Raw genomic sequence first — 26,075 nt, 5'->3', positions numbered from 1 at the left:
AAAGTACAGTTAGTATTTCAGGCCGAGACCCTTTGGCAGGACTGGAGAAAGAAAAGGAATATATTTAAAAGGTGGAGTGAGGGGAGAGAGAGAGAAACACAAAGTAATAGGTGAAACCAAGAGGGGGAGGGATGAAATAAAGAGCTGGGAAGCTGATGGTGAAAGCGATACAGGGCTGGAGAAGAGGGAATCTAATCAGAGAAAACAAAAGGCCATGGAAGAAAGAAAGGGGGTGAAGAGCACCAGAGGGTGGCAATAGTCAAGCAAGAGATAAGGTGAAGGAGGGAAAAGGGGATGGGGAATGGTGGGGGGGGGGGGTGGTTGGAATTGTTGGAAGTTCAAGAAATCGATGTTCATGCCATCAGATTGGAGGCTACCCAGATGGAATATAAGGTATTGTTCCTCCAACCTGAGTGTGGCCTCATCGTGACTGTAGCAGAGGCCATATCGAAATGGAAATGGGAAGTGGAATTAAAATGGGTGGCCACTGGAAGATCCTGGTCTTCTGGCAGATGGAGCATAGGTACTCAGCAAAGTGGCCTTCCAATCTACACCAGATCTCACCAATATGCAGGTCACAACAGGAGCACCGGACACAGTGTATGACCCCAACAGACTCACAGGTGATCTCCTGTTGGGATTCTGTTTCGCTAAGCACTCACACTTCGTCCACCAGAAGAAGCAAGATCTCCCAGTGGCCACTCGTTTTAATTTCACTTCCCATTCCCATTCTGACATGTCAGTCCACGGCCTCCTGTACTGTTGCAATGAGACCACACTCAAGTTGGAGGAAAAACATCAAATATTCCATTTGGGCAGGCTTCAAGCTGGTCACATGAACATCGATTTCTCAAACTTCTGGTAATGCACCCCCCCCCACCCTTTCACCATTCCTCATCCCCTTTTCTCTCTCTCACATATCTCCTTGCCTGCCCATCACCTTCCTCTGGTGCTCAACTCCCATTGTTTTTTCTTCCATGGTCTTCTGTCATCTCCTATTCAATTCCCCCTTCTCCAGCCCTCTATCTCTTTCACCAATCAACTTCCCAGCTCTTTACTTCAGCCCTCCCCCTCCCAGCATCATCTATCACCTTGTATTTCTCTCTCCCCTCCCCCCACCTTTTATATCTACTCATCTTTTTTCACTCCAGTCCTGCTGAAGGGTTTCAGCCCAATACGTCGACTGTACCTTTTCCCCATAGATACTGCCTGGCCTGCTAAGTTCCTCTAACTTTTTGTGTGTTGCTTATTCCATCATCTAAATCATTGATAGACAGCACAACAAGAAGCAGTCCCAACACCGTCCCCTGCAGAACACCACTAGTCAGTGGCAGCCAACCAGAAAAGGATCCTTTTATTCCCACTCGCTGCTCCTACCAATCAGTCAATATTATAACCATGCTAGTAACTTTCCTGTAATACCATGGGCTCTCAACTTAGTAAGCAGCCTCATGTGTGGCACCTTGTCAAAGGCCTTCTGAGAGTCCAAATATACAACATCCACTGCATCCCCTTTATCTATCCTACGTGCAATCTCCTCAAAGAATTCCAACAGGATCATCAGGCAAGATTTTCCCTTAAGGAAACCATGATTACCTTGTCCTATCTTGTCCTGTGTCACCAAGTATTCTATAACCTCATCCTTAAGAATTGACTCCAATATCTTCCCAACCACTGAGGTCAAGCTATAATTTTCATTCTGCTGCCTTCCTCCCTTCTTGAAGAGTGAAGTGACTTTTGCCATTTTTCAGTCCTCTGGCACCATGCCTGAATCAAATGATTTTTCGAACTATCATTACTAAAGCCTCCGCAATCTCTAACACTACCTCTTTCAAAATCCTAGTGTGCAATTCATCTGGTCCAAGTGACTTATGTGCCCTTAGGTCTTCCAGCTTTTTGAGCACCTTCTCCCTTGTAACAGTAAATGCATTCACTTCTCTTCCCTCACACGCTTCAACATCTGGCCACGCTGCTGGTGCCTTCCACAGACTGATGCAAAATATTCATTTAGTTCAGCTGCCATCTCTCTTTGTCCCCCATTATTATTTCTCCAGCCTCATTTCCAGTGGTCCTATATCCACTCTCATCTCTTTTTATTTTTTACATACTTGAAAAAGCTTTTAATATCTACTTTCATATTATTTGCTAGCTTGCTTTCATATTTCATTTTTTCCCTCCTAATGATTCTTCTAGTTGCTCTCTATAGGCATTTAAAATCTTCCTAATTCTCCATCTTCCCACTAATTTTTGCATTGCTGTATGCCTTGGGTAGAGCTGCATAACACTAAGGGGCAGAAAATGCTGGTGGGAGTTGTGTACAGGCCACCTAACAGTAGTAGTGAGGGTGGGGATGGCATTAAACAGGAAATTAGAAATGCGTGCAATAAAGGAACAGCAGTTATAATGGGTGACTTCAATCTACATATAGACTGGGTGAACCAAATTCGTAAGGGTGTTGAGGAAGAGGATTCCTTGGAACGTATGCGGGATAGTTTTCTGAACCAACATGTCAAGGAACCAACTAGAGAGCAGGCCAATCTAGACCGGGTATTGAGCAATGAGGAAGGGTTAGTAATCTTGTCGTGCAAGGCCCCTTGGGTAAGAGTGACCATAATATGGTGGAATTCTTCATTAAGATGGAGAGTGACATAGTTCATTCAGAAACAAAGGTTCTGAACTTAAAGAAGGGTAACTTTGAAGGTATGAGATGTGAATTAGCTAAGGTAGACTGGCAAATGATACTTAAAGGGTTGACAGTGGATATGCAATGGCAAGCATTTAAAGATCGCATGGATGAACTACAACAATTGTTCATCCCAGTTTGGCAGAAGAATAAACCAGGGAAGGTAGTGCACCACACATCAAAGTTGCTGGTGAACGCAGCAGGCCAGGCAGCATTTCTAGGAAGAGGTACAGTTGACGTTTCAGGCCGAGACCCTTCGTCAGGACTCAGGTAGTGCACCCATGGCTGACAAGGGAAATTAGGTATAGTATCAATTCCAAAGAAGAAACATACAAATTAGCCAGAAAAAGCGGCACACCTGACGAATGGGAGAAATTCAGAGTCCAGCAGAGGAGGACAAAGGGCTTAATTAGGATAGGGAAAAAAAATTAGGAGAGAAAACTGGCAGGGAACATAAAAACTGACTGTAATAGCTTTTATAAAGAAAAAGATTGGTTAAGACAAATGTAGGTCCCTTACAGTCAGAAACAGGTGAATTGATCATGGGGAACAAGGACATGGCAGACCAAATGAATAACTACTTTGGTCTGTCTTCACTAAGGAGGACATAAATAATCTTCCGGAAATAGTAGGGGACCGAGGGTCCAGTGAGATGGAGGAACTGAGGTAAATACATGTTAGTAGGGAAGTGGTGTTAGGTAAATTGAAGAGATTAAAGGCAAATAAATCCCCAGGGCCAGATGATCTGCATCCCAGAGTGCTTAAGGAAGTAGCCCAAGAAACAGTGGATGCATTAGTGATAATTTTTCAAAACTCTTTAGATTCTGGATTAGTTCCTGAGGATTGGAGGGTGGCTAATGTAACTCCACTTTTTAAAAAAGGAGGGAGACAGAAACCGGGGAATTATAGACCGGTTAGCCTAACATTGGTGGTGGGGAAACTGCTAGAGTCAGTTATCAAAGATATGATAACAGCACATTTGGGAAGCAGTGAAATCATCGGACAAGGTCAGCATGGATTTGTGAAAGGAAGATCATGTCCGACAAACCTCATAGAATTTTTTGAGGATGTAACTAGTAGAGTGGATAAGGAAGAACCAGTGGATGTGGTATATTTGGATTTTCAAAAGGCTTTTGACAAGGTCCCACACAGGAGATTAGTGTGCAAACTTAAAGCACATGGTATTGGGGGTATGGTATTGATGTGGATAGAGAATTGGTTGGCAGACAGGAAGCAAAGAGTGGGAATAAACGGGACCTTTTCAGAATGGCAGGCAGTGACTAGTGGGATATTGCAAGGTTCAGTGCTGGGACCCCAGTTGTTCACAATATATATTAATGATTTAGACGAGGGAATTAAATGCAGCATCTCCAAGTTTGCGGATGACACGAAGCTGGGTGGCAGTGCTGGCTGTGAGGAGGATGCTAAGAGGATGCAGGGTGACTTGGATAGGTTCGGTGAGTGGGCAAATTCATGGCAGATGCAATTTAATGTGGATAAATGTGAAGTTATCCACTTTGGCGGCAAGAACAGGAAAACAGATTATTATCTGAATGGCAGCCAGTTAGGAAAAGGGGAGGTGCAACGAGACCATTGTACACCAGTCATTGAAAGTGGGCATGCAGGTACAGCAGGCGGTGAAAAAGGCGAATGGTATGCTGTCATTCATAGCAAGAGGATTTGAGTACAGGAGCAGGGAGGTACTACTGCAGTTGTACAAGGCCTTGGTGAGACCACACCTGGAGTATTGTGTGCAGTTTTGGTCCCCTAATCTGAGGAAGGACATCCTTGCCATAGAGGGAGTATAAAGAAGGTTCACCAGATTGATTCCTGGGATGGCAGGACTTCATATGATGAAAGACTGCATTGACTAGGCTTGTACTCTGGAATTTAGAAGATTGAGGGGGGATCTGATTGAAACGTATAAAATTCTAAAGGGATTGGCCAGGCTAGACGCAGGAAGATTGTTCCCGATGTTGGGGAAGTCCAGAACGAGGGGTCACAGTTTGAGGATAAAGGGGAAGCCTTGTAGGACCAAGATGAGGAAAAACTTCTTCACACAGAGAGTGGTGAATCTGTGGAATTCTCTGCCACAGGAAACAGTTGAGACCAGTTCATTGGCTATATTTAAGAGAGAGTTAGATATGGTCCTTGTGGCTAAAGGGATCGGGGGTATGGAGAGAAGGCAGGTACAGGGTTCTGAGTTGGATGATCAGCCATGATCATGCTGAATGGCGGTGCAGGCTCGAAGGGCCGAATGGCCTACTCCTGCACTTATTTTCTATGTTTCTATGCCTTCTCTTTTGCATTTACATTAGTTTTGACTTCTCTTGTCAGTAATATCCTTCATGCTATTATTGGCTCTCTTCTGTATATACAGAATGTCCCTGATGGTTGGTAGGCTGGTGCTGGTGATGTGTTGGGCAATTTTGACTACCCATTGTAGAGCCTTCTTGTTCGCCACAGTGCAGTTTCCATACCAAACAATGATGCTGCATGTTAAGATGCTCTCTACTGTGGATCTGTAGAATGACATGAGTATAGATGTACACAGTCCAGCTCTCTTCAGCATCCTCAGAAAGTAGAGGTGTTGGTGAGCTTTCTTGATTGTGTGGAATGTGTTCTGGGACCATGAGTGGTTGTGCAAGACGTGCACTCCCAGGAGTCTGAAACAGTTTGCTGTGCCACCAGTGTAAAGAAGGGTGTGAGTGGTGCAAGTTCTCCTAAAGTCGATAACCATCTCCTGCCTTGTTGACATTGAGGAAGAGGTTATTTGTTTGGCAACAGATCTTGACTTCTTCCACCTTCAGTCAGCCGTCTCATCATTGTTGGTGATTGTTGTGTCGTCGGCGAACTTGACAATGTGATTACTCGGGTGTTTGATCAAGCAGTCATGTGTGAGCAGAGTGTACAGCAATAGGTTCAGCACACAGATCTGGAGGGCACCAGTACTGAGGATAATGGAGAGGGAGAAGCAGTTGTGCTTCCTGATTATCTGAGGTCTGTTGGTTAAGGAAGTCCAATGTCCAGTTGCAGAGGCATTAAGATCAAGGAGTAGGAGCTTGTTCACCAGGGAACTGAAATCCAAAAACAGCGTTGTAACACAAGTGTCCTTGTTTCCTAGATGTGTCAGGGCCAGATGCATGACAAATGTTATGGCATCTGTTGTAGAGCTGAGTGCCTGCTACTTGCCAGCTAACACAGAACAAAAACATGCTAGGTATGCCCAAATAAGTTCAAGGGTCATTAAAACAGAAATAAAATTTATACTTTAAGCAAATACAAGACAATCTGGAATTCCACATCACTTGTCTCAAGCCTATTTAGAACAGAAACAAGATTATAAAATGTAAAGTATTGAAGAAAAATCAATTTCCTGCAGCTTTAAAAGGGCTGTAAACAACTGGGCTGCTTTGCCCTATACAACAGTAAGTTTCCTGAGGGCTGTGTGAAATACACGCATCCAGGTAAGGAATAGTTTTTCTATCTTCCTTCTGACTCATGACTCATGACTCATAGATGCAGAGCCAGATGATGTGTTAGTCCCTTCTCTTGTAATCCATAGCATTTATGTAGAAGGTGTTCATGATGCTGATAAGTGGAATGTCAAGAAAAGGTAATTTGGAGATGTTAACTTCTGACGTTTGTGTATCACGAATATTGCTTGCTAATTATCAGTCTAAGCTTGTACACTGTCCAGACTTTGCTTCATGAAAATCATACAGAACCCAGGCTAGGTGAAAACAGCTGATTTCCTTTCCTGAAGGACATTCGTGGGTCAAGTGATACTAGTTCCTTACTACAAATTTATTTAAGTTAATTCCCCAGTTATTGCAGTGTGATTTGAACTCAAGAACCCAGCACACTAGTCCAGGCCTTTGGATTTCTAACCATGTAACGTCCATGCTTCATTAAATATTGTCTTCCACCCCATTGTCCCTCACAACCTCCCAACCAATGGAAATAATTTATCCCTCCTTATTTCAAGCAAAATTTTTCATATCCTCTTAAACATACAACTTTCCAAAGACATGGAAAATATAATGCATTACTGATCCCAGAGTTAGACTACACCCGAGGCAAAACCTTACATGTGTAATATTTATAGCCGTGCAGTGAATATTGTGTTCAAGTCTCTGAAGTTAGGCTTTAACTTGTGCTTCAGAATCAGACACTAAAATTTGCTTAACAGATAATTTTGTTTCAAATGTACCAAACTGAATAAATTTGGAGATAAAATTATAAATAACTAACCTGTAGAATGGATATTCATGAAGTCAGTTTTTAGATTATCAATTTTTGTTTATAATCGATTGAAGATCTTGGGTTGCTATTAATAACCACTCTGATATTGTTATATTAATCATTCCTGGAAGATATACAAGTAACTTAACTAAGCAATTGAGAAATATTCAACTAAGACAGGCTAAAATGAACTGCAAATAAATGCTCATCAATGAATTCTTCACAGTTCATCACTGTGAAGAGATTTTACACTACAAACACCATATGGATATTGTAAAGCACTCCGGTTTGAACCCTCTGCCTCAATCCTGATCTACATTTCCCAGTAGCTTCTCTGACAATTCAACTTTGTTAGAGCCATATTAAATTGCAATTTTACTCAATGATATGAAATATATAACTAATACTAAATCAATGAAACCAAGAGCAATCTTTAGTATTAATGATATATTACAGTACTGGCCTAAGTGCATTCCAATTCTGGATACAATTTCAACACCACTTGTAACTGTTTCCTCAAGCATTGGTTCAATCAGGTTTGTTGTTATCTAATAATATTAATATGTTTAAGATTTATTTCTCCTCAGTATCTTGTACATATTTTTCTCCTATATAGGTAGTGGATATTTCAGAATTCTCTTAAGGTTAAGAGGTGAGTACGTAGTAGTGGTGGGCGTAAGGCAGGTTGGAGCTGGAAGCATTACTCAAGTGTCCAGACTGTTTGGTCCTGCAGCCTTGAAACATATCATGTCGAACTTGTGTAACTTGCAGAAACTGTTCTAAGCATTCTTTGATTCACTAGTAGTTTAATGCTGTAACAAATGTCCAATTTCTAACAAATCCATGTTTGATTTGGCAGCACTGAAGTTGTAACTAATTATTTTTGTCAGATGATTAATTAAAGCGAGGATAATTGGAAGATGATTATGGTTGTCTCAGGACAATTAGCTCCAGAACATTTTTGCAGTATTTCCTCAGAGTCTGGAGAGATCCAATCTCTCTCTCAATAGTTTACATATCTCTTTTCTGGACCCAATTCACATGTCCCAAAAGCTGCCAAGCTCTTTCGAATGTCAGAAGACCATAGTCTGACTTTATGAAAACTGTCTCATCCCACAAATTGAAGTCAATGTTCCAAACTCAAGAAACATCTTTCCCAGTGCTGCCTAAAAGGAGTACTGTAAAGATCTTCTGCTGAGATCTGCCTGGCTCTCCACAGAGAAATCTCCGTAGCTGGAGGACTCTCAAGTGAAAGCTAGCAAAGCCTTGCACTCAGCAGAACGTCAGTCCTGGGACACAGGCAGTTCATTCCTCATGGAGCTTATCAGTCTACTACAATCACCTGTTCAATTTAACCTCTCAGGCTAGAATATACACTCACTGTCCTCTAATACCTAGCAAGGCAAATTTTTAATTGAATTAATTTAGGTTTAATATTAATGTGAGCATTTGCTTTAGTGAAAATTTTAAATGTTAAGAACTTTACTTTCCACTTTGGGAACAAGTACCAAATCATTCTGAATACGAAAAGCATTCACATGCAATAACAACGATAACTTCCATTGCTGGTGAAGCTAGTGGGGCAGATCTGAGCACAATGCATTCTGGTACTGCTCAGGTCTTAAGAAAAATTGCAGCCTTCCAAGATCCTTAACATTTTAGAAATCCCAGCTTTCTAAATATGCAGGTAATCACTTTAATAAAGCAATCCACAAATAAAAATGAGATCAACAGCCAAAACTGTACACATACAGGATTGTGTACCTGCTGTACTATGGAACTACATCATCTTTCTACTTAGCAGGATAAGTTCTTTTATTTATACTTGCTTCAATAGACAGGGCAACGAGGTCTGAAATGGCTTCCTGAAACTGAATGAACCAGGGAGAGACACAAAGTGACGTAAAATGACAAATTGAGAACCAAAACTAGAGAGTTCAAGGATGGAAATTTCTCAGATGTGGCAGCCTCAGAACATCATGATCCACCAGCATTTATCAGCGTTTACAGAAATCTTTAGCCTATCTAAATTAAGTAGTACTATAAACCTGTCAATCCATGTTTCTTTTCAGAGCTTCAACTAAGTTCATCATACGTAAAGTATATCAATTATCATTTGGGAAATTAGGACAAATTAGATGATCAGGGCTGGTAATTATAATTCAAATTCAATGTTTATTATATTTTCTGCAGAACTACTCAATAGACTACATTGCCACTATAATTATGAATGCAGTGCATGAAAAGACTCAAAGCAAAAAGCTATTTCAAAGTTTTTGCCACTATTTCTCAGAATCCCAATAGACAAATGTCTTTCTTCCCGTCTCCATGCTTTACTGGAAAAGATACACAAGTGCCATTTGGCTTGTCTATAAACATAGCAATGTATTCTATGTCATATGACTAGTTTCTAACAACCCAGGATCTTACTGAGGCAGTCAAATATTGTGTATTGCCCTAAGTCTTAGCACTATATGAAATAATACAGATAATGCCAAATGCATCCAGATCATTGATAAAATGTAAATGCCATCAACTACAAATGCATCAACTATCTTACTTAGTGTGCACAAAACATCACAAGTTTGCTAGAGAGGGCATCAGGAACAGAAGTTTTGTTTCAAAGCTGGTCAAATCTTTGCGCAAGCCATCAGTGAAGTTAGCAGTAAATGCCTTTTTGATGCAGCTAAACAATATACAAGTTCAATTTCAAGTTTATTGTCATGGTCATATATACGCAGAGTATAAATGCCATGAAAATTTGCTCCTTGCAGCAGCAGCACAGTACATTACAAACATAAATTATATAAAGTTAAATTGGCACAAATTACATATAACTAACAGAACAAAATAAAAACAGACATAATAACTTTGGTGCAAGTTGAGGAAAATATAATCTGAGGTAAAATACAGTCCACGGCAAAAGTCTACCATCATGTCCTTCATTATTGAAAAGGCAAAGTCTATTAGAAAAATTTATTGTGGAAATTAATTATTACTGTAAATAAATTCAGCTAATGAATTTGGATCCTGTTGTTAATCTGAAGGCGAAAGAGCTACTGTCAAACTGGAACCAGAATTTGAGAGCACTATGTATGCAACATAAGAGGAAAAAATAAACATTTCAAAGTAAGATTATTGAAAGTACCATAAACTACAACAACATACTACAAAAAATAGAGTCATACATTAGAATTTGCTTGAGAGGATGTAGAATGTTTTAAACTGCATATAATAGTAGAACAAATTTTACACACAATATGTGGCATTAACATCTTGAGTATGTATTACAATATACACAAGAGCAAACATTTTTTCACACTGATGTATATGCTACTGACCTTCATCACTAACCAATTCTTCCTTGACTAGAGTTGAAGGAGATCTAGTTGGTGGTTTACATAATGGATGTCGTCGACACTTGGCTGATTTCTTCTTCCCGACATTTCTGGTGAACTGCTCTGGAAACTAAAATGAGGAAAGTTATTTTCATTTTTTATTGAAATCTCTAGAAAACAGTGTACTTAATGGGTCTTAAAATGTACTTAATCAGAACTGAATTTTACAACATTGAAAATTGTTACATTACTAATTTTACAGTGACAATGAGCAAACAACTCGCCTTGGTGCAAGCTACCTAATTTTGAATTATTCTTACCCGAATTAATTAGTTGATTATTAGTTAATTACTTAACTAAATTTAGACAATTCATAATTATTCAATGTCATTTCCAGTACACAAGTGTAAAGGAGAATGAAATAAGTTACTACTCCAGATCCAAAGTAGCACAAAAACAACGCAATAAGATAAAGAATAGAATAATAAAAAATACAGTAAATATAAATACATAAGATAGCTTATATACACAGATTGATTGTACGTCCATAAATTGCCGCTAGACACAGGAGTGTCTGTGTATAAGGTGACTCTGACAGGAATTGATAAAGTAGTGGTGGTGGAGGGTGTGGAAGAGTGGGTTGGTGGGTGGTGGCATTGGTCAGCCTTACTACTTGGGGCAAGTAACTGTTTCTGAGTCTTCCACAATAAAATATTTTTTTAAAACAATTGTTTTTTAAATTTGTCCAATAAATGGTTAATCAAGACTAATTTCAATTAGAGGACTGGGGAATGGTTTAAGGGCAATGGAAACAGTGGATACATGGAGGTACAACTAGCCTCAAGATAATGAAAGGCAAAAAGACAACAAAGGTTGACAGAAAAAGAAATGGGGACTGGATCAGTCTAAATTCTACAGAGTAAGAACCTTTGAGACACAGCAGATGTATGTGAACCTTCAATTAAATTAAATAATAAATATTATTCTACTTCATCTGAAAATGAATTGAAAGACAATATATTTTCAAGAATTTTTAATTCTTCCACTGAACAGACAACAGTGAAAGTGAATGTTTTATCATAAACTTGAAAGCACTCCCTGGTGTTTAAAGTGTTTTGTAAACATTCAAATTTAAATTACTGTGAACATGATCAAAATTCAAAGGCTCAGCAAACTAAGTTATAATTGTGCCTTTTAGTTTATTAACAAATTGGTGAATTATAGCTATCACTACTTTCCAAAGATCAGTGAGAATTATGACATAATAATGCAGAGTCATAGAATCATAAAGCACAAAAACAGACTCTTTGGCCCATCACGTTAATGCTGATCTTTTCGCCCATCCATAATAATTCCATTTCCTCACATTAGATCCATATACTTCTATGTCTCACCTATCCTAGTGAATGCATCTCATTTCACCACTTCCCCAGCAGCGAATTCTAGATATCAGTCCCACTGTGTTAAAAAAAAAACCCTCAAATTCTCTTAAAATTTTCTTCTACTCACTCTTATATACTTTTATCAGACCACTGCTCAGCCTTCTTCATTCCAGGAAAAGCAAGCCCTCCCTATCCAATAAGTACAATCCGTCAATTTTCCTTTTGTTTTGAGGATATTGGAGGAGATTAGAATTTTGAATGAAATTCCATTAAGACTAATTCTTATGTGCATGGCATCACATAAACATATCTCTTCAAATATCAAGAATCATCTGAATATTGGTAACAGGCATACAGCTGAATGCAATGGCAGCCAAAATCCTTAACACTTATCTATTGCATATAACAAGAGTGACTATAGTTCAATAAGTATTTCAGTTGCCCTAAAGCTTTTTGAATATCCTGAAGGTGGGTATGTTATTACAAAAATGTGAAAGAGTACAACTGAGTGAGTACTTCCAAATATCTTTCACCCTCATCCCCTGAATAGGTTGCCACCGTCTCTGTCATGTTCTCTAACACTAATTATTGCACAGTACCCCTATCCATATTTGTTTAAACAATGGTGACTACATTTTTCATTACCAAGATACAAAGAATCAATGTTACAAATTTAACATCCATTCTTGTGAATTCAAAGGCACTTCTTCTTCTTTAACAACATTTAAAACTATAAGATTGACTGAAGAACAACACTGTCTCTCAGATTATCCTGAGCTGAATATACAATTTTATAATTGGTGGGTCAAAACATTGGACCTTCCAGCCCAACAGTACCTTCACTACAAAGACTGCAGATGGTCATGAAAGAGGCTCACAACCACTTTCTCAAGGACAGTAAATAAATCCTAACTACATTGCGTAAGTGAATTTTATAAGCTCAAGTCATGGGAAAGCTTAACCCTCAAATGCATTTTAAAGGATCTTGTTTTATTTTAAGATCCTCAATAATTTTAGGTTATCATCTCCAAACCATTTCTCCAATGATTATTAGTTCAGTTCTAAATCCAGTCACAAGTCTTTGCAGCCTGAACTTTACTTATGCATAATGCTCATTTCAAAGTGTCTACAATTACTGAAGATATGTTAAATATGATTTTAAGTTTCAAGATGAAGTTGCCAGCTGAAGCAACAGTTTAACATATTTTTCGTTTCCACCTCAAGTACTCTGAACCATTCTTGAATCCGCTCACTGCAAGGATCTTACATCAAATATGTACAGCCTTAACCAAGCTGACAGCACATGACTTGACAGAAAATAATTCTCACTGCAGAAACATCAAATGGACCCTACAGCAGGAATGAAATATAAAAAGCTTCACTGAGCTATGTCAGTTCTATATAAAGCATCAAAATAAAATCATCAAACGATACGACACTTGAGAAAGCCACTCAACTAAACATACTGTGGCGATGGCTTTTCAGTTCTATCCAATTAATGCTTTTTCTTCACAACCCTACCAATGAGGAACATCCCTTCAGTTATATGTTATTTCCATTTTATATATAGCTTTTGAACTTACTCCCACCACTCTTTCAAACAACATAAAAAACACACCTAAAAAGCAACTCATGTTAAAAAGGATCCTCATAATTCCATTTGTTCTTTTAGAATTCATCTTGAATTTGTGTTGGCTGAATACCAATTATTCAATCACTGGAAGTGGTTTTTCTTTACTTATTCCATCAAAATAAACATGCTTTTAGTATCGCAAACATGAGGAAATCTGCAGATGCTGGAATTTCAAGCAACACACATAAAAATTGCTGGTGAACGCAGCAGGCCAGGCAGCATCTATAGGAAGAGGTACAATCGACGTTTCGGGTTGAGACTCTTCGTCAGGACTATCTCTTCTTTCAGTTAGTCCTGACAAAGGGTCTCGGCCCGAAATGTCATCTATACCTCTTCCTATAGATGCTGCCTGGCCTGCTGCGTTCACCAGCAATTTTTATGTGTGATGCTTTTAGTATCTTTATTAAAACAACTCTTAGCCTACACTCCTCCAAGAATAACCATCCTGCTATTTCTAGTCTCCCTATAACTTGAGTCCCTCATTCCAATCTGGCAAATCTCCTCTGAGCTTGCTTCGTATTCTGAAAGACTTATAAAATCTTTCTAAACTGTAGTGTTCAGCACACAATAATATTTTAGGCCTTATCAGCTTTATAAATACTTACATTTGTACCCAAACCCCATACTAATAAAGACAAGATCTGGGGTGGGTTTGGAGAAATGAGAGAATTAGGGAGTAGGGAGCAGAGAGGCAGAGAAACACATGCAGCTAAACATTTCTGCTGAAAAACTGATTCTACTCTACTCAAGGTAAATATTAAACAGGTGAGAAACAATTATAATTAGATACTGATTCAGATCCTGCCTAATGTATGGACTACTATATTCTTGGTTGCACTTTCCTACTTATTAAATTAACAGCATCATTTTATTTCCTTTGGCAGTAAATTAATAATACCAGTTTTGCTGATAATTTGGGCTCTTGGTGAATTTAGTTAATACAGGGAAAGTGAGTGACAGATGTTAAATCAATTGTCTGTTTCATTTCAGTGCTTACTGATCTTGCAGCACTCAGGACACTAACTTCAATCAAAGCTGAAACAGTATAAATTCTTCAGAGAAATATTTACAAAATTTGTTGCGAAAATGGTAATGGAAAAAGTTCAGCAATCTGGTGGTTCAATTTTTCCAAATATGATTAGCAACACTTAGCTATGTCATTCTGATAAATTTGAACACTATTAATTAAATGAAATGATCATTATCTATACCAGAGGACAGAAATGATTACACGGTAATTTATTCCATCCACTCTCGGACATATTTTTAAAGACATTATTACACTTGGTACTTCGCCAGGCTCCAAGCCATTTTCTTCACTCTCAGTTTCACTGGAGTCCTCCTCTGTGGACACACTACTCGTTTCACATCCTTTCCAGCAACTGTGTTCTACTTCTGCGGCAACATCATCAAAAGTGTTCTGACACAACTGTTCCTTCCTGCCGAATGCATCCGTCTCCTTGGACTTCTCTGGACACTTGCTCTCCCATTTGACTTTAAGGCCAAGATTTGCACGGTCCAGGCATTCTGAAGTGATGTCAACTGCATCATGTTTGGTTATTGGTGTTAATGAAAAACAGTCATTCACTTTCCTCTTTCCATTAGCTTTATTTCCACACTTGGCGCTGTCAAGACTGGACACTGATTCTGCTTGGAAATTGTCTGCAGGTGAAAAGAATATTCAATTTCAGTTGCAACATGAAATATAGTTGGATGAACACTACAGACAAAAACAGTGTTTTGTGCTATACAGTTACTGTAAAAAAAAATCCATTTGATGTGCTTCAAATAACTATTCCTGTAAGACAATGTAGAACATTTACCAAAATGTCAGCAAGCTAAATGAAATCACTATTATGTTTAAAAAGGATGCCAAGAGTTTTCTAATCATATAATCTAGACTGTGAGAAAATCAAGGGAGATGCAAAACTGAATTACGCAGTTTGTGGAGCATTGCGAAAATAGATTTAAAATAAGGGTGCAATTTGATGTCCAGGCCACTCTGGGTCAGGGATTAAAGCAATGGAATTAACTTGTAGAATATCGATCAATCCACTAATTGTTCAAAACATTTGTCTTCAATGGTTGAAATATTATTTTGGGTTCTTCTACAGTGAAATACTATCTGAAGTTGAATACTTTAAGATTAGTCAATGCCAGAAAGGCCAACTATATTCTTCATTATCCTGAAGCTTGTATGAATTTGCATTAGCACTACACAATGCAATTTGAAAAATTCAGTAGCACGCAAGATCTCCTTGCAGATGCAAATCATCATCACCACCAGGATTTTTTTCCAGCATCAAGCATCAACCATCCATGGCTTCCAATCAATAATATATTCACCAGTTGTGCAGCTGGGTGGACCGTTTATTAGGTTTAATGTTCAATGATTATATAAATAGATGGCCACATAAATTTCTGCTTTAATAGAATTTGCCTGTTCTTCAATTTTAAAGAAGAAGCCAGACAACCAAGGACCTATCATTTTAATGCATCAGTCCAGCTAATCCATTGTTGCTTTATCACATAATTTGCAGCTTGCTTGAAGTCAATGTGAACACTTAACTATTGTTTCAAATTTTTCAGTGATGAATTTGCGTAGAAATTTTTTTAGTCAGAGGGTGGTGAATCTATGGAATTTGTTGCCACAGGCAGCAGTGGAGGCCAAGTCATTGGGTGTATTTAAGGCAGAGATTGATAGGTATCTGAGTAGCCAGGGCATCAAAGGTTATGGTGAGAAGGCGGGGGAGTGGGACTAAATGGGAGAATGAATCAGCTCATGATAAAATGACGGAGCAGACTCGATGGGCCGAATGGCCAACTTCTGCTCCTTTGTCTTGTGGTCTTGTGGAATTACAATACATTCTTCAGAATACTCCAATAAATTTAATTCTTGATATTAGTGGTTACAGGATACAGGTTGCAGGTCAAGATTATTTGTGACAGAGTAGAGGGTAATCCATGACAAAGAGAAAAAATATAAAATTGATCCAGGAACAATAATCTGGAGAAAGGTAATCAAGCAAACAGTGTTAATAAAAACGAGGAACAGCAAAACACCAGATAAACATTGTATAAATAAAATGAAGCGAATCTTCTGCTGCCCCAAAACTGCTCGGGGTCCCAGACCACACTGTCTCAAGAGATAGTTTTCTGCTAGGAACCCAGTCTCTAGGCCCCAACATATCTGCAAGGCCCCGTGCAACACTCCTCGCTGTGTAACTAGCTGGCTCTGCGGACTCAGCGTGCTTGACAACAAGTGAAGCTCATCATCGGGGAAGAGGTAAAGACCCACACTCAGTGTTTTAGAAACAGCTTTTTTTCCTGAACAGTCCATGAACACAACTTCATTATTCCACTTTTGCACTATTTATATATTTTGTAACTTACAGTAATTTTTATGTCTTACACTGTACTGCTACCACAAAACAACAAATTTTAAGACACATGTCAGTGATAATAAACCCAATTCTGATTCTAGTCTCCAGGCTCACCAGCTGTCAAAGTTGTCACTATTGAATGTTTGTGAATGTCACATTTTGACTTTCAAAATCACCCAAATACTGTTAAAAATGTTTTTTTAATTAGAAAATGAAAAGACTGAAAAGCATAATTAACATCGAAACTAAAAAGCTTCATTTACTTTTACTCGAGCAGTTAGTTTCTCCCATTCTGTTTAATCGAACTAGTCTAACATGGTTCAGGGCCAACTGAGGAGCACCCTGTGATGTCGGCTTTCCACCCATGGGCATCAGTGCAGTGTAGGTGTCCATGGACTACCATCTTGTTCAGGGGAAAGGTGCACTTTGTACTACTTTTGGAAATAGCCCAATTACAGGTTTATCTGCCAGCAATATAGCTGGGATTGTCTAATGGTCAGCTGAAAGCAGGCAAACAATAATGTCAAAAATTATTCATGGAAGAGAAAAGTACTGTATTTTATAAAACTGAAAGCAAACTTATGTAGGTATGATGATCAACATTATAAACAAAAGAAAAGCACCAGAAACAATCATGTCTAGAGAAATCAGGCGAAATAGAAGAGCAAATGAGATTGTTCTGGCAGACAAGGTGAAAGAAAATCCCAAGGGATTTCTATAGAAATATTAAGGGCAATAGGATAGCAAAGGAAAGAATTGGTCATCTTATAGATTAGTGTGGTTATGTATGCATGAAGGTGAAAGACATGGGAGAGATCTTAATTTTTTTGCATATTTATTCAGGAGACAAGGTCTGCAGAGATGAAGCATAAGAGTAGCTAGGTTATGGATCATATCCTGATTACAGAAGAGGAGGTAGTTGCTGTCTTGAGAAAATTAGGTTTGATAAATCCCCAGGGCCTGACAAGGCATCCTCCTAGAACTTGTGGGAGACAAATGCAGAAATTGTAGAGGGCCTGGCAGAGATATTTAAAATGTCTTTAGCCAACGGTGAGGTGTCAGAGGACTAGAAGAGAGCAAATTTTGTTCACCGTTCAAGAAAGTCCAATAAGCAGGGAGATTACAGGCCTGTGAACCTGATGGCAGTTGTGGGTAAATTTTTGGGACGTTTTCTCAGGGACAGGATATACAAGTATTTTGATAAAGAGGACATAAAAATATTTGATCAATCCTAATTATGGATCGTCAACATGGCTTTGGCATGGTAGGTTCTGTCTAACGAATTCTGTAGAGTTTCTCAAGTACCAGCAACATCCTTGTAAACCTTCTTTGCACTCTTTCAACCTTATTAATACCTTTCCTGTAATTTGGTGACCAAAACTGCACACAATACTCCAGATTCGGCCTCACCAATGCCTTATACAACCTCATCATAACATTCCAGCTCTTATACTCAATACTTTTGATTAATAAAGGCCAATGTACCAAAGGCTCTCTTTACGACCCTGTCTACCTGTGACGCCACTTTTAGGGAATTTTATATCTGTATTCCCAGATCCCTCTGTTCTACTGCACTCCTCAGTGCCTTACCATTTACCCTGTATGTTCTACCTTGGTTTGTCTTTCCAAAGTGCAATACCTCACACTTGTCTGTATTAAACTCCATCTGCCATTTTTCAGCCCAATTTTCCAGTTGGTCCAAATCCCTCTGCATGCTTTGAAAACCTTCCTCACTGTCCACTACACCTCCAATCTTTGTATCATCAGCAAATTTGCTGATCCAATTTACCACATTATCATCCAGATCATTGATATAGATGACAAATAATAATGGACCCAGCACTGATCCCTGTGGCACACTACTACTCACAGGCCTCCACTCTGAGAAGCAATCCTCTACTACCACTCTTTGGTTTCTTCCATTGAGCCAATGTCTAATCCAATTTACCACCTCTCCATGTATACCTAGCGACTGAATTTTCCTAACCTCCCATGCAGGACCTTGTCAAAGGCCTTACTGAAGTCCATGTAGACAACATTCACTACCTTCCATTCATCCACTTTCCTGGTAACCTCCTCAAAAAACTCCAATAGATTGGTCAAACATGACCTACCACGTACAAAGCCACGTTGACTCTCCCTAATAAGTCACTGTCTATCCAAATGCTTGTAGATTCTGTCTCTCAGTACTCCCTCCAATAACTTACCCACTACCGACGTCAAACTTACCGGCCTATAATTTCCCGGATTACTTTTCAATCCTTTTTTAAACAACAGAACAACATGAGCCATTCTCCAACCCTCCGGCGCCTTACCCGTAGACACCGACATTTTAAATATTTCTGCCAGGGCCCCTGCAATTTCAACACTAGTCTCCTTCAAGGTCCGAGGGAATACCCTGTCAGGTCCTGGGGATTTATCCACTTTAATTTTCCTCAAGACAGCAAGCACCTCCTCCTTTTCAATCTGTACAGTTTCCATGATCTCACTACTTGTTTCCCTTAATTCCATAGACTTCATGCCAGTTTCCTTAGTAAATACAGACGCAAAAAAAAAAATTTAAGATCTCCCCCATTTCTTTTGGTTCCGCACATAGCCGACCACTCTGATCTTCAAGAGGACCAATTTTATCTCTTACAATCCTTTTACTCTTAATATACCTGTAAAAGCTCTTTGGGTTATCCTTCACTTTGACTGCCAAGGCAACTTCATGTCTTCTTTTAGCCCTCCTGATTTCTTTCTTAAGTATTTTCTTGCACTTCTTATACTCCTCAAGCACCTGATTTACCCCCTGTTTCCTATACATTTCATACAACTGCCTCTTCTTCTTTATCAGAATTGCAATATCCCTTGAGAACCAAGGTTCCTTATTCCTATTCACTTTGCCTTTAATCCTGACAGGAACATACAAGCTCTGCACTCTCAAAATTTCTCCTTTGAAGGCTTCCCACTTACCAGTCACATCCTTGCCAGAGAACAACCTGTCCCAATCCACGCTTTTTACATCCTTTCTCATTTCTTCAAATTTGGCCTTCTTCCAGTTTAAAACCTCAATCCTAGGACCAGATCTATCTTTATCCATGATCAAGTTGAAACTAATGGTGTTATGACCACTGGAACCAAAGTGCTCCCCTACACAGACTTCCATTGCTTGTCCTAACTCGTTTCCTAATAGGAAATCTAATATTGCATCTCCTCTAGTTGGTACCTCTATATATTGATTTAGAAAACTTCCCTGAACACATTTTACAAACCCTAAACCATCTAGACCCCTAACAGTATGGGAGTCCCAATCAATATGTGGAAAATTAAAATCCCCTACCACCACAACTTTTATGTTTCCTGTAGTTGCCTGCTATCTCTCTGCAGATTTGCTCCTCCAATTCTCGCTGACTATTGGGTGGTCTATAAGACAATCCCACTAATGTGGCCATACCTTTTCTGTTTCTCAGCTCCACCCACAAGGACTCAGTAGACAAGCCCTCTAATCTGTCCTGCCTGAGCACTGCTGTAATATTTTCCCTAACAAGCAATGCTACTCCCCCACCTTTCATTCCTCTGCCTCGATCACATCTGAAACATCGGAATCCTGGAATATTAAGCTGCCAGTCCTGCCCCTCCTGTAGCCAAGTTTCACTAATTGCTATGTCATAATTCTACGTGTCAATCCACGCCCTCATCTCGTCTGCCATCTCCGCAATACTCCTAGCATTGAAATATATACACCTTAGAAGATTTTTACCACCACTCACAACCTTTCTATTTGCGGCTTTGCTTGAACTTTTAACATCATTTATTTTCACCCCAGCCCCACTGTTAGCTCTGGCACTCTGGTTCCCATCCCCCTGCAAATCTAGTTTAAAGCCTCCCCAATAGCACTAGCAAACCTCCCTGAAAGGATATTGGTCCCCTTGTAGTTCAAGTGGAACCCGTCTCTCTTGTATAGGTCCCACCTGCCCCAGAAGAGATCCCAATGATCCTGAAATCTGAAACCCTGCCCCCTACACCAGTTCCTCAGCCACTTGTTCATCCTCCAGAGCATCCTATTCTTACCCTCACTGGCACGTAGCACAGGTAGCAATCCTGAGATTACCACCCTCGAGGTCCTGCTTTTCAACTTCTTACCAAGCTCTCTATACTCACTCTCCAGGACCTCCTCACTCCTCCTTGCTATGTCAATGGTACCGATGTGCACCATGACATCTGGCTGATCACCCTCCCACTTCAGAATGTCATGCAATCGATCAGAGACATCCTTGACCCTGGCACCCGGGAAGCAACAAACCATCCTGGATTCTCTGTCACGACCACAGAACCTCCTATCTGTACCTCTAACTATCGAGTCCCCTATCACTACCACTCTCCTCTTTTTCCACCCTCCCTTCTGCACTGCAGAACCAGACTCAGTGCCAGAGATCTGGCTACTGCAGCTTGTCCCAGGTAAGTCATTCCCCCCAACAGTATCCAATGCGGTATACTTGTTGTTGAGGGGAATGGCCACAGGGGAACTCTGCTCTGCCTGCCCTTTCCTCTTCCCTCACCTAACAGTGACCCAATTTCCTGTCCTCTGCTCCTTTGGCATAACTACCTCCCTGTAGCTACTATCTATAATCTCCTCATTCTCCCGAATGATCCGCAGGTCATCCAGTTCCTGCTCCAGTTCCCTAACGTGGTTTGTTAGGAGCTGCAGCTGGATGCACTTCTTGCAGGTGTCTTTGTCAGGGACACCAGAGGGCTCCCTGACGTCCCACATCCTGCAAGAGAAGCATTCCAACATCCTGCCTGGCATTCTCTCTACTCTAAACAATCTGGACAAAAGACTTACCGGAAACTGCCCTGGCCTCTGCCTGTTCTCGCCGAAGCCTGTTGAGCCAAAGCCGCCCCACTCTGCTCCCTCTCACTCCGCTGTCCACTCACAACGCTGCCTACTGTATAAGGTGGTCTGTTTTTAAACCTTGGCACGCTACGTCACGCGCCTGCGCAGTGCAGACCCTTCTCCCCGAGCAGTGTTTTTAAAAAAAAGGCTTTTTGTACCCGATTTCTTCACTCCTTTCTTCTCAGCTGCTTGCTTTGACTGAAACAAGAACCGTTGAAAAATTCCTCTTTTTAAACCTTGGCGCGCTACGTCACATGCCTGTGCAGTGCACAGCCTTCTCCCCGAGCAGTGTTTAAAAAAAAAGACTTTTTGTACCCGATTTCTTCACTCCCTTCTTCTCAGCTGCTTGCTTCGACTGAAAAAATGGGCAATTTTTATGGAAAAGGTTGTCAGGTACAGTTGAGGCAGATTGCCACGAAACACAAATAAAGAATAATTGAATTCAGAGTTCCTGGATGACAACAGAGGTAAAATAAAAAAGAAACGGCTTATTATAAGCAGTTATAAGCTGTCCTGATGAAATCAGCCCAAAATGTCAACTGTTTACTCTTTTCCATAGATGCTGCCTGACCTGATGAGTTCTTTCTGCATTGTGTGTGTGTTGCTTGGATTTCCAGCATCTGCAAATTCTCTCTTGTTTGCTTATTATAAGGGTTGGGTTGTAAATACCTATGAAAACCAGATTGACTACAAATGAATGAGGGGAAGTAAAAACTAAGAGAGTGTATTAGAAAACATTGGCTGCCAACATTAATGGAAATCCAAATGTATTCTATAGGTGAATAAACAGAAAAAGAGTAATATATGGAAAAGCAGGAATATTATTTGGGAAATGAATGTGGATGCTGAGGGCTGTATTAAGACACTAAATGAATACATCAACAGGGAAAAAATGGTTCCAAAGTAGTACTGAAGGATAAAATAGTTGAGACAGCTGATATATTAAAAAAAATTATAGAATGTCGGTTTTGGAAAAGTTGGCTGAACATAATGTAGAGACATCACAGGGCAAAATGGATTATTAAAGTAAGTCGGCACAGATTTGTTCAGGACACAATGTATTGAATGAATTTCACAGAAATTTTGGTAAGGTGACAGAGTCAATGTAGCATGCAAGAATTTCCAGAAGACTTTGGTAAAATGTTAATAGTCACATCAACAAAGTTAATACACATGGCAAAAAAAAGCAACAGTAGCATGGATATGAAGTTGGTTAATTATTGAACAATAGTGTAATGGTGAATGGTTTCTTTTCAGACACTAGGTATATAAATAATGGCATTCTCCAGGGATTGATTTTTGGGACATCTTATTTAATCTATATGAATGACCTAGACCTGGGGTATAAGCCACAATTTCTCAATTTGCAGAAGATACAAAATTTGGTCGGACTTGAACTGCAAGGGGAACATCAATACATTGCAGCAAGATATAAACTAATTGGCAGAATGAGCAGGCACATGGGAGTTGAAGCATAACGGAGAAATACGAAACAATTCATTTTGATAGGAAGAATGAGGATAGACAAAATACTTTTCAAAAAGAATTGCAGGGGTAGGGAAACATGAAGATACGGTCATAGAAAGTGGCTGGGCAGACTAAGAGAGTAGTTAACAAGGCATAAACAATCTGGACATTATTAATAAAGACATAGGGGTCTAAAGGAAGGGATGATGCCGAACTTTTATAAAACAGAGGTCTGACCTTACTGGGAGTACTTAGTTCTATTCTGGTCATCTCCATACAGAAAAGATGTAGAGACATTACTGAGGACTAGAAAAGATTTACATGAAAGATTCCTGGAATAAGGGACAGTGGTTCCTAGGAAAGAATATAGAGGCAGACACTGTTTTCTGAGTAGAAAATAAAGCTAAGGGGAAATTTGATAAACATATATAAAATGAAAAGGGAATCTGGACACAGTGGATAGTGGAAAGCTGCTCCCATTGATGAAGGGTTGAGCATTAGAAATGATTGGCATGAAATAAAATGGGAAAATTAATAGTAACATAAGAAAAACCTTTTTTATTTCAATACATGGTTGGAACCTGGAATGCATTCCCTTGTGTGGTGGAGACAGGTTTCAACGAAACCTTTAAAGAGGGAATTTGATAAACATGCAGTAAAGAAAAAAAAGAAAAAGATGTTAAGATGGGGGGAGCCATTTAGGGTGGAACTAGTGAATTAGAAATGGCGTGCCAAATAGCCTTCCTAAAGGCGTAACCATTATAAAAAAATGCACAGAGCACTAATGAATTGGAAACCTTACTTCCCATTTTGTACCACAGAATACAATTATATGTTGACCCACTGAAAGTGACTTAAGACATCGCTGAAGATTAAGTAACAAAAAACAGTGAAATAGTTAACCTGACATTTCAACAATCCGCAATGAAAGTGCTTTGAGAAAGAAACATAATTATTTCCCTTCTCACCTGATAACAGATCTTTATCCAATGCTGTCTGATCCAACTGCATTTCCTTACAACTTTCTTTTTCAGGACTCATTACAGCAACATGGCCAGACTCCTGTTTCTTCACTTGACCATTAGAGTTTTCATCAACATTGATACCATCTGTAAGTGGCTCTGCTGCAGTTGTTTCTTTGGCCACAGGACCACTGAACATATTTTCATCATCTGGACATTTTATCTTCTTAGATCGAGTTCTGAACTGATAGACACTGTAGAAGATAATGATTCTCAGGTTGGAATTGTCCTGGATAAAATTAGCTATATTCTTATGAACAATTTCAATTACCAACAGATTTGATATTTTATTTATTCATTTTGATATATAAGCAATCTGAGATTATGAATTAATACTAAGTTTGAGATTATTAAGGAAATATCAATGATATTTTGATGACAGCTATTTTACAAGTATTTATGACATTTAAGACTACATTCAAAACCCAAATATGACACTTGCATTGCAGTGATATAGTAATTAAAACATGTGTTGGGAGATTAGCTATGGAATTTTACCACACATGTACTGATTCAGAATTATAAAGTACCTTTTCACAGACGTTCCAGATTTCCTCTGAGTTACTTTTCTTTGCTTTTGCCAATTCTCCAATTCGGGAGTTGATTCTGGAGTGGGTTTTGTGTGATCAATGGTTTGAAAATCCTTTCCTTGTTTCCAAAGTGAGTATCTACTTGGCTGAAATTTCTCTACGAAGATGTCCATGGATATCTTAACCATGTCCTTCCTACATGTGCACTAAATCAAGAAGAAATATTGCATTTAATAATACATATGGCACCCAAGTTATTTTTTATATTCAGGACACAGGCTCCATTCACTGACGACATGAATTATGTGGAATAGGTGGTGGATGTTCTTGATCAGTCAAAGCAGTTTGGTACAATAAAGCAGTTTGCCACATCTCATCAGTGGTCAGTTAAACATTAACCATCGCAGTTAACAGAGTCATGTGGATCAGCTTGGGTTTCCGTCACTAAAGGACTTAACATATGTTTGACTTCACAACTTCCTTCACTGATAAAAGCTTTTTATTTTTTCTTTTATAATTCAAATTCACCAAATGCAACATTTATATGAGTAGAAACAAACATGCTTGGTTGGTTAACAAGAACTACAGGTGTCCCACGCTTTTTGAACGTTCACTTTACGAAACCTCACTGTTACGAAAGACCTACATTAGTACCCTGTTTTCGCTATCAGAAGGTGTTTTCACTGTTACGAAGAAAGGCAGCGCGCAATAAAAAATCAGCACGCCAAAAAATCAGTACACGATAAAAGGCCGAGCAGCCGTTCTCCCCCAGATTCTCGCCGGCATTGCTTAAACACGTGCCTGTGAGTAGCCGTTAGCAAGATGAGTTCTAAGGTATCGGAAAAGCCTAAAAGAGCTCGTAAGGGTGTTACACTTAACGTAAAACTAGACATAATTAAGCGTTTCGAACGTGGTGAACGAAGCAAGGACAAAGAGAGTTTGGCTTGTGGAAGCTGATGAAGATGACGTTGAAGAGGTTTTGGCATCCCATGACCAAGAACTGATAGATGAAGAGCTGATGCAATTGGAAGAGGAAAGGATAACAATCGAAACTGAATGCAGTAGTGAACTGAACGTGAAGCAATTGACACACATCAAAGTTGCTGGTGAACGCAGCAGGCCAGGCAGCATCTCTAGGAAGAGGCACAGTCGACGATTCAGGACGCGACCCTTCGTCACGAAGGGTCTCAGCCTGAATCGTCGACTGTACCTCTTCCTAGAGATGCTGCCTGGCCTCCTGCGTTCACCAGCAACTTTGATGTGTGTTGCTTGAATTTCCAGCATCTGCAGAATTCCTCACGTGAAGCAACTGCGTGAGATTTTCGCTGCAATGATAAAGTACAACTTTAATTTTGAAAGGGTACGTCGGTTTAGGAGATATTTGCAGGATGGTTTGAGTCCTTACAAACAACTGTATGATAGAAAAATGCGCAAGGCTCAGCAGTCAAGCAAGCCTTCCACATCAGCCACAGCAGACGACGAACCTCGACCTTCGACATCGAGGCGGGCAGTCATA

General features: G+C 39.6%; 1 protein-coding gene across 3 annotated transcripts in view; it reads right to left on the bottom strand.

Moving 5' to 3' along the window:
* Positions 1-26,075, bottom strand: part of LOC140197685 (lysine-specific demethylase 4C-like) — a 385,265-nt gene that overhangs the window by 203,967 nt on the left and 155,223 nt on the right. For all 3 annotated transcript variants that reach the window (XR_011885993.1, XM_072257997.1, XM_072257998.1), the window contains exons 9-12: positions 24,560-24,765; positions 23,976-24,223; positions 14,564-14,943; positions 10,270-10,396 (exon numbers count right to left, since the gene is read on the bottom strand). Coding sequence is in view for 2 of the 3 variants with exons in the window: in XM_072257997.1 (XP_072114098.1) it covers positions 10,270-10,396; positions 14,564-14,943; positions 23,976-24,223; positions 24,560-24,765 (961 nt within the window). In the remaining variant the exon portion in view is untranslated. The remainder of the gene's footprint in view (positions 1-10,269; positions 10,397-14,563; positions 14,944-23,975; positions 24,224-24,559; positions 24,766-26,075) is intronic.

The sequence above is a fragment of the Mobula birostris genome, chromosome 5, assembly GCF_030028105.1.
Source record: "Mobula birostris isolate sMobBir1 chromosome 5, sMobBir1.hap1, whole genome shotgun sequence".
Classification (NCBI taxonomy): Eukaryota; Metazoa; Chordata; class Chondrichthyes; order Myliobatiformes; family Myliobatidae; genus Mobula; species Mobula birostris.
This window is presented reverse-complemented; position numbering and strand designations above follow the sequence as displayed.